At 45.7% G+C, this 19,588-nt stretch overlaps 1 protein-coding gene across 1 annotated transcript in view; it reads left to right on the forward strand.

Moving 5' to 3' along the window:
• LOC126382032 (FMRFamide receptor-like) overlaps positions 1-19,146 on the forward strand; it is a 36,461-nt gene extending 17,315 nt beyond the window's left edge. Inside the window, exons 2-3 of the mRNA XM_050031720.1 lie at positions 17,008-17,099; positions 17,186-19,146. Coding sequence (XP_049887677.1) covers positions 17,221-18,513 — 1,293 coding nt within the window. The 5' untranslated portion in view covers positions 17,008-17,099; positions 17,186-17,220 and the 3' untranslated portion in view covers positions 18,514-19,146. The remainder of the gene's footprint in view (positions 1-17,007; positions 17,100-17,185) is intronic.
• Positions 19,147-19,588: the final 442 nt, after the last annotated feature.

Raw genomic sequence — 19,588 nt, forward strand, 5'->3', positions numbered from 1 at the left:
GTACAGGGTGTAACTGGCATCGTAACGAATACTGAGGGGGATGATTCAGACCATGATTCTGAGTTATGTCAAGTGGAATTTTCCGTCGCACATTTATGATTTTTTGTGATTCTTAAAATTATTTTCAAATCTATTCTTTTGCGATGAAAAATTCCACTTGATATTATAGCTCAGAATAACAAGCTGAATCATCCTCTTCAGTATTCGTTGCGATGTCAACTAAACCACGTATAAGTACGTACAGGTAGCCGTACAAGTACATATGGGTGACACCGTAACGAATACTTAGGGGGATGATCATGATTGTGAGTTGAAAAAAAATGGGAAAAATCATGAAAATTTCAGTTTTTTTTTATTGTTTTCAGTTCCATATTTTTGTGACGGAAAATCCTACTTGATATCGACTCAGAATCGCTCAAAGTTTACTAGCACCCTGTATACTGTAATGAATTACAGCGAGCAATACTTGTGCACTGTTAGGGTGCCTCAGTACTACATTGTTGCAATTACCAATATTTATAATTATTACATACCATAACCTCACGACTGTATCCCAATTGGGGTAGTCAGAGGTACATCCATCGAGCTTTCTGTTAGTCCAACGTGATAAATGGTGAGTTTATGGTGATGGTGGTGGTTGGTTTTATTCACGCCACACAACAAGCACATAACATAAACAGTAACACTGTAGCCACAGCCGCTCCCAGTGGCCCGCGGCTGCCCCGCCAGCTGTAAACTTATTTATCAACCAGAACAAACCCCCAACTTTCACTTAGAAACGCGAACACTTATTTAAATATGCATATTTTTTCCATTGTTTGGATTGAAAAAGATATACAGATTTACATTATACTTAAATTATTCCAAAGTTTGAATAAAACGGGAAACTGCTGGTCGGTTGAGAAACTTCTTATGCTAAGTATTTGATGGGCAGGCTGCCTGGCGTTGTGGTCCTCCACAGTGACAGCGTGATTGCAAGGCGCTCGCTCTACTAGCAGCCCAACTGGCCGCGCCGGCGGGGACGGCGGTCTTAGAACGTCATTCTTCCAATAGTAACTTAATCAATTAATTTTCAGTTTATTCAAAAGCCCGACCCGGCCCCCGCCCCGCGCCGCCTGCACTGGCGCCTGCGCCGCGCCCTCGTAATGGACTCACTTAAACGACTAAAACGTTTTACCGGTTGATCCTGAGACCTACTTCCGTCGACCACCAGCGCCACTCGTCACCAACACGCACGCGACACACATAAGAATAAGAATAAAATAAATTTATTGCCAGTAAAATGAAACGTAACGTAACGTCCACTTTCAAAAATATTCTAATTAAATAACCCGCCCCGAACACAATTTATTTACGAGTGGAAGCTACTCTCCATGTTAACACGACTACACAGAATGGCGCAAGGACTTGATAGGAGCATAGGAGACCATGTTTTCATTGAAATTCACACACATGCTGTAGGTATTACTTAAAATACAAAAGAGATAAATATGAAATCATCCCATAAAATATAAATTTATTCTATTCTTTGGATGTCATACTGTGGATGTAACGTTACGTGAATGTCCATTTCATTTTTCGTATAGAGAGATTACAAAATACAGAAGTACCTAACATCGTTGTCAACCAACCACAACGTGGCGTGATATTATACGAGTAGGTATAGACTGAGCGTAGTCGCAGCCTTGGCACTAACACCAGCGTCGGTGAGGTCGGTTACAACCTACATGAAACGAAGACGGCCCAGGCAGCGTCCCCGTGCGGCCGGCGCGTGCAGCCCCGCTGGTGCTGTCCTCTCGGGGCCACCACTTCACCACTCAAAATATTAAAAGCTCGTATTTTTACCAGTGAAACGAATTTTATTAAGCGTAAGCACTCTGCGCGGAGGGATCGAGTGTTTAATTTGGAGTTTATTGTCGATAAATTAAATTATGACATACCAAACGACGGAGGGGAAATCACGTTTTGTGCCTAAATTTAGGCCAGAGAGCCGCCGGCGCATTATATAGAGCAGATATAGTAAACACGTCCACATGCCGCGATGGCCCGCGCGCCAGCCGCGGGCGGCTACAGCTTCACTAAAAATAAAACGTTTGTTCAGGAAGCATAATTGAAGGGAGCACGGTTCGTTACTTGACAAGGTAACATAATGAAATCTTATCCGTTTTAGTTCGTAATTAAAGCAGGGTCGGCGGCAGGGGCGGGCGCGGTCCCCCGCCACACTGACACACGCAGATAACATTATACCGCAGGTACCATCTCCGTGCAATCAAACCAACAATGGCTTTTAACGTTGCTCGAGTACGTAGCCGGTCTGGCGGTGACGTCGGCGTTCACATATAATGATGGAGAGTAGCGTGGTGGGTGATATATGTATGCGGAGGTAATTATATTTGATGAATAAATTAATAAAGTGACTCCTGCTGCGTGTACTCGCGCGGAGGGGGCGGCGGCGCGGCGCGGGGCGGGGGCGTCACGTCGCGGGCTGACGGAATAATTGTGGGCGACATTATCGCGTCAGCTCATTATCGAGTTACCGCGCGACGCGACATCGCGACATCGCCACGCCGCGCGGCACGGTGGCGGTATTGTACGCGGCAAGAACTGATGGCGCGTGCCACCGCCGAACCACTGCAGTCTCTACACTCATGCTTTGCTCGTGATGATGCGCGCGTGTCGCCTCTCACTTTATTTAATTCAGGAACAGTTGGAAAATATTGTAATTTATCTGCTAACATTCTTACTATACTTATCTCATCACCATCAATTTAAGAGCCACGCTCTTGTCGGTGTAGCATTTTCCTTTCCAGTCTATTAAAGGCCAATTTCTTGACTTTACTATAAGACACGACGTTAACCTTTTCTTTAATCTAAACCCTTTTCTTACATTTTTATTTTTTCTTATCTTTTTTTCTTTACTACTTATACTTATCTGCCATTCCAAAACGTTCTCGTTACAAATCGTTTAAAAAAATGTCCGGGTTGAGTCTGAGAGGTCTCAACTCAAGGAACACGTAGTGTCACGGCTCAGTTCTGTATCAGACTAACAAGTAACAGCTCACCAGCACATTGTTGATTTTGATTGGGACATTATTTTCAGGCTGATCACCCCAATTGTCCGAAAAATACCTGAAGCCGTTGGTCCCGGTTACTACTTTCTTATATAAGTACGTAGTCGTTTCATGATGTCAGGGGCCCTTATCAGTTCCATAATAACTCTGATACGAGGGTTGCTGAGGTTGGTAACCCATTTCACAACCCTTACGATAGTCAGAACAATTAATAAGTATATAAGGAGCTTTTGATTTTGTAAGGTTGTAACATCAGCAACAACACGTGTGAGGTCGTGTTGCGGTGTGTCCCGGACTAATACTAGTGTTGTACGGTCCGCGGTCTCGTCAATACCCCGGGGCGCCCGAGCGGCGGCCGGGGCTGCGTGCTGCGTCACGGCAGGAAATTGCCATCATTAGCGCCCGCGCACCTCGCACGTACTCACTATACACTTCATAAATTACTTACAAGAGATTCTTGATACTTTAAAACTCCTTACCCAGTAAAAAAAGTACGGGAAGCATTGAATTATTATTCTATCTTTCTTACTCATATCACTTGCTAAGCACACATTAACTATTTCAGTGATTTTACCAGAGTTATCTCAAAACGCTCAGATGAAGATCTTGATTTCTATTTATTTATACCGCCATGAACTCGACGCGCGTCGCTCATCCGCACCTAGATACCTGCAACTATCTCGTACTAACATATATACAGCCTACACCGAGTTAAGTGAAGGTGCCCCCTCACCGGGCGAATTCGTCTGCAATGTAACATTTATGATTCAATTTTGAGCATTACTTTACAATACTGCTTAATAGCGGGTCCCCTCCCTCGGTGAGGTGTCGCCCGGGACTGTGGCATCGTACCGAACGCCAACTTCAGTACAGTTAAATAACATACAAACATAAACTTGCACCCACCAGTCAGTCAGCGGCTGGCAGATCTCCAAGTAGTCAGAAGATAACTTGCGGCCACTTGTGTTTCTATATTTCCACCTGGCCCACACACGCCTGTCAAGCGGCGCTGGTCCCGCGTGCGGCCGCGCGGCTGCCTCTCGGCTTCGCCAGTCGCCGATGGCCTATGTAAACCGAAATGTTTTCTCTAAATTATCCCGACAAACTAACTCGGTTTGTTAGAGCATGCAAACAAATAACCGCGGCGCGGTCCACACTGATTCAATTAACATTGATTTATGCGATCGCCAAAACTACTCGCCACCACGCCTACGAATCTCTATTTAGAACAACTTTATTTAAGTACTCAAATTAATTCTTACATTTAAAGAACAAGGGGTTAAAAAGGCCGCTTCAAAGCGATGCATCTAAAAAAACAATATTCCTATTTGACATTTGTTTGCATTGCGCACTTACTTTTATGGGAAATTGTAATATTGAGCTCCACCAACCCGCAGTGGAGCAGCGTGGTGGAGTATGCTCCATACCCCCTCCGGTTAATTGAGGGGAGACCTGTGCCCACCAGTGGGACGCATATAGGCTATTTATGTTATGTTAGATGTGCCGTTTTATCCCCCAATACTTGCTTAGTGATAACGTGTAATGCAGTAAATGATTTGGATATTTTGTATCAACACACACACAGTTCATTATATTTATCTTTGGGCACTAACAACAGAAGAGACTGCAACTTGTCTTGTCCCGACTACAATATCACGTCAATCCCTCTACAGTTATAAGGTCAGGTTCGGGACGAGTGAAACAGCTGAGTATCATCTCAAGACTCCTTTATTAATGGAACCTATCTTAGTCATCATACATAACTTATAAATACATATACTACTACACTACACAGTCAACGACATGCCATGATCTTTAAAATATTGTGCGCGCCGGCTGCCCTCGCCCGAGTGGGACCTGGCAGCCTCACCTTCGCCACCACTGGCGGGGACTCCGCTGGAAAGTCTCATCTTCATTTTTATATTAATTACTGTTACAAGAAAGCGTAGGTCTGAGTGGGTCACAAACACTCCGATTGAATTCCTCCGAACAATAACATCCCCTTTACTTCCAATAGTGTCGCTGTGACCCGCGGGCCGCGTAAGTTTCCCCGTAAAACAGTTTAGTCGGTCGTTTTATTGACGGTTTGTAACGTCGTATAAATAGTGTTGTTCTGGCTGGTGTTGGATATTTTAGTTCGGAAGCTGCGGCCGCGGGCAACCTCAGCCGCGTGCGTCAGCCGTGTCGCCTCCACGCCACACACCAACTTCCACCCAGCATGCTGGATACATGGGATCGATATACCTACCTACTATTTTCGCCATTCAAAACAGAATATGTGTTGATCATAGTATGATTTGCAATAAATAAAGAATGCGTACAGGTCGCAGCTGTACGTTTGGTTGGCGAGTATTGAATCATTGACAGTGTAAGTGGAGCGGCATGCTCGTGCTCCGGCGGCAGTACCTAATCTGCTTATAAGCTCATTACTGGAGCTCTCAGGACTTAAGCCGCTCCGACGACGCCAACTCCAAGGAACTTCGCCGACATCTCGAACTCGTGTCGATCTCTTGAAAGCTTTTATCTAAATCGGTTTAACTTTAAAATATGTTTTATCACAATTCCATCAGTTAAGGAAATAATACTAATGTAAATAAAAAATAAGTTTGCGCAATAGTTCGGCGAGCAGACACGCTGCAATGACGACGCGACACCATGCGTACCTACAAACAAATTGAACGAATAAGGTAGCTTACCCGACTTACAGAGCATTCACACAAAAATATGCTTATCGATCACATTGACTTAAAGTAATAATAAAGATAAAGACCGTGCACAGGAGTCGCGGCGCGACAGCCCGTGGAGTCGCCTTATCGCGGGGGAGATAAGCCGCCCTCTCTTTAGTTCATCACTCAAGAGATGTTTTCAAAGATTACGTCATTTTCTCTAGATATCAGCTCATTTGAGACGCATTATTCAACAGCGAATGTTCGAAAAATGTGTTTTTTATGTGTCTGGTGTGGCGAGCCGGCGGCGGCGACCATCGCGTGTGCCAAACTTATAACGACGGGCGGGTACCAGGCTGGCCTACTTGCATAAACGTCACCGACAAGTACAACAGTTCTGGGCAGATATGTACTAAAATGGTTCGGGCGAGTTGGAGCAGACAAGACGTTTATAGTTGGTCCGCGCATCACGCAAACACTACTGGACGGTTTAAGATGGGTGTGCTAATTGTGTGATCCGGGGGTAGCCGGAGGGGGAGTGGGAGGGGAGAGGAAAACTCAAAAATCTGACATCCGACGTTCTTGTTCCACTTACATATACGAATACATCGCGTCCGCACTGCAAGTTGCTAGATATTATTCCAATAGCGACATCGACATTCCAAAAAAACGTTTAGTCCAAGATATTGAAATTATCATCGCTCGGCGTCGCTCTTAAATTTGTTATCCTGAATTGTAAGCCCACTCGAGTACTATTGGATTTTTTCAGATTTAATTCTCCGAATCGTTGCATGAATATCAATAAAGCTTTCCACCGCCACAATTTTTTTTTTGTTGACTGAGTTCGGACAGAATTTAACGTAATAGGGTGTGTAAATATTGTACCGTGGAGGCGGCGCGCCTGCGGGACGGCGGCGGCGCGGCAATTGCCTTCCCTAACGGCGGCGGCGGCGGCGCGTGATACGACACAGATCCATCAGTCGGCCACACCGCATCATGGACCTATATTCGTGGGCAGGTGACGTCACAATGGCCTCAACGTCCAAGCCTCCGGACGTCTCGGAGTGAGCTTAAAAGAGGACGCGCCTCGGTGACGTCACCTGATTTATCAATATTCAACTCACCATATCCGCACACATTAGCAGCGCACGCTCTGCTCTGTGTTTTAACTATTTTATTTTGATGTTTTATTTATTTATTTATAATTATATCTAGTAGTACAAACACATCACCATTACAGGCAAGCCCAATGCGATGATGGAAAAACAAGGTTCCTTTGAGAAACCAAATAAACATTCATACAAAATTAACAAAAATGAATAAAAACTATATGACAGAAAAAACAACTTTACAAACAATATTAATAATAAAAAAAAACATATACCATTAACTATTATTTAAAATTATTTAAAGTAGAATTAAGATAAATCAAAGTGGTACGGTGTAAAATCTTAATAACAGCAGTAATTCCACCATTATAATTATATGCATATGACTACATATCAAGTGTTAGGCCTATGACTATTAAATAACAAAACTTGCAACTAACAACAACAATAACAATAAATTAAAGGATGTCAAATATTATGCCAATGAATCTAGATATCTTAATGTTGTGGCTGTGAATTTCGACAACGGACAATGCAATAGGTCAATATGTCTGGAAACTCCATCCACGCGAGTCCCTCTCAAATCCACCGTCTACAGGTAATTCAAAATCGTTTCATGCGGAAAGCCACGGGAGCTCCGTGGTTCCTTCGCAATGAAAATCTGCACATTGACCTAGGTCTGCCAACCATTGCCCAATGGCTCAAATTAGCTTCCAAACGTTTTTTCGATTCTGCTCCGCACCACCCAAATCCCCTGGTAGTTGCGGCTTCCGAATACATTCCGCTTAGGGACGGTACTGACAAGTATCGGCGTCCGAAGGACGTAATATACGATCCCGACGACCCGATTACTCTAGCCATAGAGGCAGCCAATCAGCTCGCGACACCAAACACTTCAGAACCCCGATACCGACCCCGCCGGCGTGGTCGACGATTTCCCTCATTCAGCGGTTATCGCTATCGACCCACTAGGGTCGATTAATCCTTTCAATATTCTTCCTCTCAGACGACGCCCTGAGCCGAGGTTCGTGCCCAACTGGGCACCCTCAGGCCTGTTGTCTTAAACGTTGTACCGGGTGAGAGCCTTCAGCGCTCCCCATTTGTCCGGCCAAGTAGTTAATGCCATCTGCGGCAATTCTACAACAAGTCACGTCAAAATTATAAAACTGGAAACTGCATCAAGGATTCGAAGCGCTGTGGTCAGAGGGGCATGTTTGAGAATATTCGTCCTGCACACTGGTAAAGCAAACATGTCATCGCGTGGACCTTTTCTCAATCTCGGATTTGGAACTATGAGATTTATGCCTGCTAAAACATTTGGATTATTCAATTCTCCAATGAAAATTTTGTAAACATAAGTAGCTAAATCCAGGTTCCTTCTCACCTCCAATGAGCAGTAGCCGACCATTCCCCGAACAAATTGACTCGGATACAGATTTAGTTTAAGTGCGCATTATATCGGGTTGCTTACGTAATGAAATTAATTCTTAATTTTAACGTACATACATAACACATGGATATAATACAACAACCAAACAACCAACAACCACTTACAGTACACATTACAAAACATAACACACAAACAGCCTGTATACGTCCTACGGCTGGGCACAGGCCGGGGCTGTTTAAGGGGGGAGGGGGTGTGGAGCATACTCCACCACGTAGGCTTGACTCACCTGATAGTCCGAAATAGTAACATGATTCTGTGCTTCGGATAGTACACATTAAAAAGTAAAATTATATAAATTATCAAATTAAAAATATTTTACTCTACCCACCCGAATAGAGCTCTGCTGATACATTTCTTACATAAACAAACAATCATTTTGTCTTCGAACATAAGTAACATCCATCTATGACATGTTACATTAATATTGTAAAATATCACAATTATACGTACATAAGTTATAACAAAAATCATCAATAACAAACAATACAGCTTTGTACCTAAGTATATTCATTATTATTAATACCCATAATGAGTGATATGTCTCCCCCTTGGATATGTCCTGCCTGCCCTCCGGGGCTCCGACCCGCGTCACTAATAAAAGATTAACTTTGTAACGTGAGTTTATCTGAATGTTTAACGTTACTAAATCAGTTCGTCGATTGAATTCCGAAAATCGGTCCGATTTCCATTAGTCTTTTAATTACTGAATTGATTATTTTATAAATACTCGTACTAGAGAGTACGAATTGCGTGTTGTGCGAAATGGACTTCCGAGGTTAGGGGGTATCACCCGCATCCGCCGCTACGCGCCTCGTCCGCTACGCCGTAGCACGCGCTACGATCGTTACGCAACCCGCTAAGTGAATTGTACTGGAAAGGATTAACTTTTAAGTAATTAATTTGTTATACGCTAATTGCTTTTACGGGTTGCGTAGGAATTTTAAATGCCAAGTTTAAATGTTCTGCAAAAAATCTCTTGCATAGCCTATATATATTAAATAAACCTTTTTTCCTAAAGTTAGTAGGCGCCCCGACCCGACACGCGAGCCCGACGTCGCGCGTGCTCGCCAATATTCGTCGTATTTAAATACGAACGAAAAAGTTTGAGATTTTTTTACTTTTATAAAATTGTCGGCCCGTTTTTTCAACAGTTTTTAACATAGACCGTTACATTTTATGGACTGTGAAAGTTATAAATTGAGTACGAATTTTGAGAACAGTTTTTGATCTATGGAGTCATATAATATTATGCCCCCGGAGCCCGTGTCTGCTGATATTTGTTGCAAGTGACTGCTGTCTTACTATCAAGCATATCCGGTAGTTAACGTTAAAGATTACGAGACAGATGACAGCATCCTAATAATCTTCTTCTTCTATCGTGTGGGTTGTGAGGTGGAATACCAGCCTCATCAACCCTGGCATCAGGGTTATTATTGAGCCGGCAAAGCCCCCTGACATGGCTCATGTAACAACTACTTACTTACATCAGTAAATAGTAACCGGGACCAACGGTCTGTCTGTAATGTCCTAACCAAACTAGGGATAACAAAGTGATTTTTGTGATATATCCCCACCGGGATCCAAACCGGAACCTCCGGATCGTGAGCCCAACACTCAACCACTGGACCACGGAGGCCGTCATGCCGTCACGTCATCCTAATAATATAAAGTTCTAAAACACTCCTGCGGCCCAGATTTCTAAACACAGAAACAAACAAACAATGCGGTTTGGATTTTAAAAGTAAAAGGTTTTAAGTAGGGTAAAGGGATACAAATTGTGTCTACATCGAAGAAGTGCAGAGATATATAAAAGTAATCGCGGAATAAGCGACGTCAATTCACAATCATTTTATTTACAATAATGAAACCAAAGTACGTTGGCAAACAGAGGTCCGGGCCGGCGGCGCGGCGGCGGCGGCGGCGGCGGCGGTACGTAAACATTCCAAATGGAATTCGGCGGAAGAGAAATCTTGAATATTACAAGCCAAACTTTACTTTGATTTTAATCGTGTTCGAGCTATATTAAATTCTCAGTTAGTTCAACTCCTAATAACAGCGCTGGTTCCGGCGCCCGGCTCCGGCTGCGGCGCGCGCCACATACAAGTTAATTTAAAATTAAGGAGGAAGAAATAGTTGGCGGGCATTTAGGGGAGGGTGGGAGGAGTGCGTGAGGCACACGGAGCTGCCTGCACCGGCGGGCGACCACACCCGCCGCACAGAACAAACTGTTCAACTACCTGGCTAATGCGAGGAAATTACATCCACCACCATGCACCTTCCGAGAGTCAGTTCCTGTTTGCCCGGGAGAGATTTTCTAAATTGAATTTCCAAATTGAAAAACAAAATCTCCTAAACATTTACTCTAAATTCTATAAGATACTCGTAATGTCAAACCCCTTTGACTGTGTTATTAAATAAATCTCTCAAACGGTAAAGTAAATTACCGGCGCCGCGCTCACCTGATGGGCGGCCACGCGCACGGCGGACTCGCCGCACTCAACATCATTTCCGATTAATTTATTTATCGTAAGTAATTAAAACAGGTTGAGTACGCTCTACTATGAAACAAAACACAATTATTGTACGAGGAATGAGCTAGCAAGGGAAGTATGTCAAGATTGGAGCAAATGGGAATCTAATAGACTCCTCTCCTTGCCACAGAGGGAAACAGACGTGATTTACGTATACAATGGATGATATTTTCTGATTTGTTCTAGTATGCATGTGTGTACAAAAACGTTGGCATTTGCGAGCGATGAAATTATTGTTAAAAATAACACTTTAGCCATATTGAGTAATGGCTCCTTCTTGTAGTAACACAACGCCTGCAGATGTTTCAGTCACAGGATGTATGACAACAATATTTAAACGGATCCTGAAACGTCTCGCGAATATGTACTTGAATGAGAAATATACAGATGTATGCGCGTCACGCCGCTCATCCGCGCTGCTGCACCAGCCAGCACCAGCCGCCAGCAGCAGCCACTATTGGCACGCGTCACACATAATGCACCGCCACTTGTGCAGTAACTTACGACGACGCGCTCAACGTTATTACGTTTTTATTCCTAATATTTTTACACACAGGGCCGTGATACACGGCACAGCACACACAGTAGGTGACAAGTCTCCGACGCCGCGTCACTCGGTGCGCCTCACATTAACAAAGTTGCGAAACCGAGAGTTCCTCCCGGGGCTCGGAAAGTTTACGTCTATAAGAGAGCACACGCCCTGACGGCCACAAGCACAACTTCACTGCTCACAAGATAAACCCAATTACATCGGCAGCCAGCTGCGAACAACTACGTCCATACTCTCTTACCCCAACCGGACTGCCTACCTCTCACACGCTTAGAACATAACTTTTTAATGAAATATGAATCCCACATTTGTTGTGGTGCCTTAACTTGTACATTTTAAACTCATTCATATCATATCGATTTATAAATTACAAATGGTCTCGTAAACTGTACGTCTGCAAGCAGTAATAACAGCATACCGTGGCTTTGTCGTGTTCATTCCACTCCACTACGCAATTCCACCATAAAAAATATATTGATAAATTATATTTACAGGAGGAAACAAGAAACATTTATTGAGAAGCTATGTAGGTAAGCTTTGGAGGTGTACGTAAGTGAAATGAATACAACTGGTAGTTATGAACCAATCATATTTTCGAAGTTTAAAGTTCAGCTCTATGGATTTAGAGAACTTTCTAGTTTTGTAAATTACTTATATGCTAACCCTTCCGTAATCCCGTGCGTATGTCGGCTCCACTTGGAGCTCCGCCCAGCTGCTGGGTGGAGCGTAGAGGAATGTGGGCGCACAACCAACTTCCATCCGCGACGTAGAACAGGGCGCGGGGCGGGGTGTGGGCTCGTTTATATTTTACGATAACACTCGTATATTCTGATAGGTAAAATTTACATGTAAACAATTGACTAATAATTAATTTCATGTTGTCATAGAATCCAATTATGTTAATCGTCATTATACAGAGTTGACATTCAATGAATGCACTAATATTTATTTTGTATACTATATCATTGGGCATTAACTAAACATACATAATTATACTGGATTGTCTGATACACATCATTCAAATACACAGAAAGTGAAACACAGATTTGCGTAGCGTCCCTATTCGAAATAAATATTCAATTCAAAGAAGCGCAACACTCGACTGGACCCTGGCGTGAAGGCTGGCTGCGCCCACGCAACGCGCCGCGAGACAGCAGCGTCCACTTGTTGTTGTTTCGTACATCAGCCGCGTGCGCCCGCGCCGCGTCCCGCCGCAGCCGACGCCGCGCGCCCCGACCTCACTAATCGATACAATTCACCCGAACTCGTTTATTCAATCAACAAAATAAAACACTACTCCTCTCTGTATTATATTGAGACAATGATTCATATAAATTAATGATACACGGGAGCCAATTTAGTTCAATAATACGTATATGGAGGTAATTTGGACCTACTCTAGAGGAATGTCGTATGGAGCTAACAGGCAAGAACAATTGATATACCCATCGGGGTAGGCAGAGCCATCTAATAAACATGATGGGGTTTAATGATCCCCATTATTATTGAAGTTATTTAATTAAGCTTGTAGACCGCACACTCATAGGACACCTTACCCTGGTGGTGACGACAGATTATATTAAATTGTATTTATTATAAATGTCAATTTGACTATTTTGACTACCTTTCTCGGCAATGTGTACGATCGCGGGGGGCTCGTAAATCGCCGGCGCTGATAAGCCGCGGGCCGCGAGGCCGGGCCCCGCCGCCGCGGCGTGTGCCCAGATTTATGGCGCGTCTTTTGTTCAAGTAATTCGGCGGAAGACGCCGCCAGATAATGAAGCCGGACGCCGCCGCGGCGCCGCCGCAGCCCGGAGGCCGTAAATACGATTAATTGCCACAACAGAGCGAGCTGCGGTCGCTACGATATTAACGCCAGAGCGCCACCGACATTGTACACTACATTGTTCGATGAACGAAAGATGTAAGTCAAACGTAATTTATCAATACGACGCCGTGACTTTATGACTTGAATTAAAATGTGACATATATATTGCGTAAAAAATAATAATTCCCTCCCGTCCGCTTCGGCCGCGTGTGGCCGCGTGTGGCCCTCAATGATAATGCTACCACCGAAACCAACACAGACACACAGACGTTGGCCCCCAGCAGGCACCTGCGTGCCGTGCGGGCTGCGGCCGCTCTGTTTTACGTAAACATGAAACGCGCTTATCACTTCATCGTAATATTTATGATAATTATAATAAGCCCCGACTACAATATCTTGCCACAGGTCACACGCCGCGTGCACTGTTATCATAATGTCTGCTGTAGATTACGGAGATTCACTATAGTTATAGCTAATGAAATTAAATTAAAATTATTTCTACAAAATAAGGAAGTATAAAGTCAGAATTGCATTTTTTTTATTCAGACACGACCGTGTGGAGAGGTTATACGTACACTATATTATCCTTGGTTAAACTGCTGGAAAATAATAGCCGTTTTCCTAATGCCAATATTGATTTCGAAAGCCGATTTTATATTTATATTGTTATCGTTTTATACTGTTATCGTAACGAACACTAACATTAAAATTGAAATGTAGCATTTAAATTCCTTTCCATTAATATTCTGTTTCTTTTTCATAGAATCATATCAGTGTCACATTGAGCAATAACAGCCGCAGCACAAATATTCGAGTGTCTGTCCGGCGTTCATTGGCGGTATTGGTGTAATTGCCATCAATTTGTGCGCCATTGACGACGTTAATGTGGCGTTTATTGCCGTGACGTCACCAGCTGGCGCGCTCATTGAGCGTGGCCGGTGAATGAGCGTAGCCCGCGGCGCGGCGCTACGTAGCCCCGCTACTAGCACGCGTTACGTAGCCCCGCTACGCGGCCGCGTAACCCGTGCTACGCGGCCGGCGCAACACATTGACACACACCATCAATCACCAACAGCGTGTTGCCAGTTTTATACGAGTTTGATAATGACAGTTGAAAAAGTTTGTACCAATTTTATCACGTTCACTAAAGTCTCGACATTGTTCGACAATGTTGTTCCACATTAATTGATTGAAGATGAAAATTCATCAATAAAGTAACTATGATGATATCTTTAATTGATGAGTAACCATAACTTGGCGGTATTGTAATTCATTCAACTAAACAATTATTATGCAGTATAAGAACAAAAACCATTCGATATTCTCGATATTAGTACTGAGAGGCAGCCCCTCTACATATAGCGTCTTCAATACAATACAATACAAATACACTTTATTGCACCAAAATAAAAAAGAAATAATTACAAAAAGTCTCTTAACTAAGTAGTCTTAACTAGTCTTCCTGAGGCGAGTGGTGCCAAGAGAGCGGCAATCGTTACAAATCACGCGGTAATCCTTCAGGGACAAAATCTATGCCCCAAACCATTTCTGTTCCAAACAATTTATTTGGAAAAATAAACTGGTAGTGAAAGCGGGGGAACAATATTCCTTTTGATTTTTTGACATAATATGAATGTAAATATGGCGGCGTGGTGCGGGCCGCGGCCGGGTCGGCCCGGATGTCTCGCAGGAAATACTTCAGCTAGTGGACCGTGCGGGCCGCGGCTGAGCCACTTCTGGTACGGAAATAATCTTACTTTATGTAACTTATAGATTACATCGCCGAGCCCACGGGCCTTCACTGGCACGTGGTTATTGTTTCTGTCGCAATATGCCGCCGGTGGCGACCTTGATCCAAGGGATGATTGGAGACGCAGCCACTCGGAAGGACACTCGCCAGTGTGAACATATTGGTGGACATTCACAAGAGCGGCGCGCGCCGTTGTGCCGCACACAGGCCCCGGGATCCGATCCAACAACTGATACGACACTCACACAGCAGCATACCGCCACCCAGTACCAGCAGGGCGCGCAGCGCTCGCTCCACCTAACGAGAAATCAAACGTCACGATCCTGGTTTATACTATACACCTACAAAATTGTTTCTATAAAAGGCACCTTTGATCTTACTCGAATTTCAAAATTATGTAATAAGTAAATTACTAATACATATATACTGTCACATAATCACTTAACTGTACAATGTTTGGGCGCGGAGAAAGGTTACATGTAGGTAGAGTTACTTAATAAGTTTGACTTGAAATAGTCGTGGGAGTCATCGGCGAGTCGTCGTTTCTCTTAGTACATAAACAGCTGGTTTCGTACGTGAAACCAGCGAGCGCAGCCTCCGTCCAACAGGGCTAGGACGACACAATAAAATTAAACAAGGAAGTTTATTCTAATGAAAGCCTACAGGTATGACGTCGATTCAGTCCTACACACGCGTATAAAGTTATGAACATCCGTACAGAAGCCTGCTTCACCATGTTGTTCCACTGCGATGCGGTGAATGAGCATAGATCATAAGTGAACGACATAACAGTCGCTGCAGCTACCTACTTAAAATGTTTTCAAGCCCTTCCAAGTACAATGTTCTCTTCAGCTTTATTTGTTTTATCGCGACGACTATGTACATTCATAAAGCCAATTTATAAAGTGAAAAAATTAAAGTTATCTGAAACGAAATAATTTTGTCGGTTAAAATAAACAAAAGAATCTTCATTCCCCAGCGGCGCGCCGCGCCCACCACAGGCCCGGCCAAGGAGTGCAATATTGTAAATGCAGGTGGTACACGGCCGTTACATTCCTCAATCGAGGTGGCACGTTGAGCCGGCGGCCTTGTTTTGTAATCCTACGCAGGTTGACGAGCGGCCTCCGAGCCGCGGCGGATCCCTCGGCAAACACTCGGCACTCGCTTTCAAAATAAAAGATCTCTGGGTGGGTACACTTCTCAAACAAGGTTTATCCTTCGCCTCCTTAGGGACGTATAAAAATATCTTTTCGAGATTCTATTACTTACTTGGTTCGTCTACCGCAGCATAGTCGAGAGTTCTTTACGTCGGGTGTTTCACCTGTAGCGCTGAAAACTGGAAGTAAATAGCGGGGAGATTCTTTATGGTAAAGTTTATTCATAAGTCTCCCCCCGCGGCGCGGGGCGGGGTGCCGCGGGACCTCTTCACCGGGTGTCACCCCGCGCCCCGCCTCCGATACAAACTTCTTGTAACAAATTGGATACTTTGTCCTTGGACTGTATCGGAACAGTAGGCCGCTGTGGGGCAGACATTAGTGAAATAAAAGGGTCTTGCTCGTAGTATACATTTTGTACTTATCCTTGCCTCATTAAGAGAGAAGATAAACAATTAAATTAACTGATTAGCATTAACCAATAGATTCTAAATCTAAGCGAGTGCATGCGTCAGATGGGATGGCGCGGGGCGGGCGGCCTGGCTGCATGTGCTCGTGAAGGCTTCACGGGCTCAAGTGTCGTCGTGGTTATGAATTTCACCTACTTATTAGTAGATTACATAAATAATTGACATAAATGACTATTATTGTTTTAAGAAATAATACTTACTATAAAATAATGAAAACACATAATAACGGGTTCTATCTATGAACTAACAACAAAACTAATTGCTCAATCAATATAAGATTTATCTTAAGTATAATATAAGTAAGAGTATATAGAACACACCCCCTTCGATTAATTGAGGGCAGACCTGTGCCCAGCAGTGGGACGTATATATGTATAGACTGTACGTGTTATGTAAATGTATAACGTAGTTTGTTTGTTTTGTTGCAGTGCGAGTAAGCCGGGCCGGCGGCGGCGGCGCCTGCGTGGGGCGCGGATGCGGCGCGGCCGGCGCCGACTGCCGCCCCCCCCGCACACACACTGTACGTATGCGCCGCACTACTCCTGCCTTGTGCTATACTGTTGCTGAGTACGAGTGCACCATTAACGTGTCCCTTGTTGTCGACAGAGCATGCGGGGGGCGCGGGCGCAGGCGGCGGCGGCATGAACGCGTCGGCAGAGTGGGAAGCGGGCAACGCGAGCCTGGCGCAGGGGCCGCTCGAGTGCTGGACGGACACGGGCGTGTCGGAGGGCGACAAGCTGTTCCGGTTCGTGGTGCACGGCGTGCTGCTGAATGGCATCGGCGCGGGCGGGTTGCTAGGCAACGCGCTGGCCGTGGTGGTGCTGTCGCAGCCGCAGATGCGCTCCTCCGTCAACTGCCTGCTGGTGGGGCTGGCCGCCTGCGACACCGTGCTCATCCTCACGTCCGTGCTGCTGTTCGGGCTCAGCGCCATCTTCCCGTACACGGGCCGGCTGCGCTACTACTACTACCACGTGTGCCCGCACCTCACGCCGTACGCGTACCCGCTGGCCAACGTGGCGCAGACCATGTCGGTGTACCTGACGCTGATCGTGACGGTGGAGCGCTGGGTGGCCGTGTGCCACCCGTTCCGCGCCAAGGCGCTGTGCACGTCGTCGCGCGCGCGCTGGTACGTGCTCGGCACGGCGCTGTTCGCGCTGCTCTACAACATCCCCAAGTTCTTCGAGGCGGAGGTGTACCCCGAGACGCGCGACAACGTCACCGACGTCATCTACTGCGTGCGCTCCACCGAGTTCCGCTCGGAGACGTACGTGGTGGTGTACATCCACTGGCTGTACCTGGTGGTGATGTACATCGTGCCGTTCAGCCTGCTGGCGGTGCTGAACGCGCGCATCGTGCGGCAGGTGCGCCGCGCGCAAGCCGAGCGCGCGCGCCTGTCGCGCGTGCAGCGCCGCGAGCTCGGGCTGGCCACCATGCTGCTGGTGGTCGTGCTCGTCTTCTTCCTCTGCAACCTGCTCGCGCTCGTCACCAACGCCTTCGAGGTGTTCCAGGGCGAGCAGTTCGAGCACCTCGACCCGCTCGTCAAGACGAGCAACCTGCTCGTCATGATCAACAGCAGCGTCAATTTCGTCATTTACGTGATCTTCGGCGAGAAGTTCAAGCGCGTGTTCCTGAAGATGTTCTGCGCGGGGCGGGCGTGGAGCCGCGCGGGCACGGGCCGCGAGTCGCCGGAGCACACGCGGGACGACTCGTTCGCGTCGTGCGGCGAGCGCGTGTCGCTGCGCATGGTGCGCAACGGCACCCTGCGCCGCTCGGAGGGCCGGCGGGCGGCCTGCCCGGGCCGCGCGCGCCGCGCCTCGCCCGCGCCCACCGTGTACTACCCCGCGCCCACGGCCACCGCCAGCACCGACCTGGCCGGCGCCGTGCCGCTCGACGCCGCGCCCGCCTGGAATGGACACTCGCGCTCGCACTTCTAGGCGGCGCGTACGCCGCGCTCGCTGGCTTCTGCAAACCGAATTTATCTCTCTACTTCATAGGTTCGTGACGAGCTAGAAATATCTTGGGAATATCGAAAAAAATAATTAGCGATGTAGTGTAGCGTCATTCTTTCCGGAGATATATCATATTTACTTGCGTTATTCATCCCACCGATCGATCATTGTTTTGTAAGCATATTTTCTATAAATGGAACTTATTCTACCCTTGTCTAGTGCGGACTATGCTGTCCGCCAGTGATCGATCACATGTCCGCGTGGCCGGCAGAGCCGCCGCAACGCACGACCCCACAGGGCCAACAAACTTGACAGTCATATGGATGACTACCTGTATAATATGTATATAATTTATAACTGTTTTGTAAATAGTAGCATAACATATAAATTTTATTATTGTTAAAACTGGATAGTAGTTTATAAGAAACGAGGCGCTCTGCAACGACGGTTCTTCAATTATTTTATTTTACATACTTAATAAGGGCCAATTGAAATGGAAAAATTGTAAGCTAACTGTGGTCAGATGAGGTTGACCGCACCGACGACGGCGCCAGCGCCGCAGCAGGGCGCGCTCGCTCGCGGGACATGTCTCGATCAATATAAAGTTAATTCAGTGTGCATATTGTTTCATTCCACATGCCCCACACACACCCACACTCTCCACGCACCCGGCCGCCAGCCCTGCTGGACCTGTCATCAGTTTCACAAACTCAAATAAAACTTTAGTGCCGGCCGCAATCACAAATCACCGTTACTATCAACAATAACTTTGATCCGTAAAAGCCAACCAACGTGGGAGCAGGGTCGCCAGCGCTGAATGGTCGCGGGCACGTTCTGGACGGGGTTGATAAAGGACGTAGGTGCTTTTTGTACAATCCTAACATTCAGGCGCCATTTAATTTCATAACCGAGGGACGAACCATATAACTTTATGAATTCATAACATACTTAAATAAGAATATAAGACATGTTTATGTTTATCTTAAAAATAAGTCACTCACATACAATCGAAACCCAGAAAGCCAAATGTTCAGTTTGAGTGTGGGAGTGGAGTTCGCTC

This window comes from Pectinophora gossypiella, chromosome 3 (genome assembly GCF_024362695.1).
Source record: "Pectinophora gossypiella chromosome 3, ilPecGoss1.1, whole genome shotgun sequence".
NCBI classification, from domain to species: Eukaryota; Metazoa; Arthropoda; class Insecta; order Lepidoptera; family Gelechiidae; genus Pectinophora; species Pectinophora gossypiella.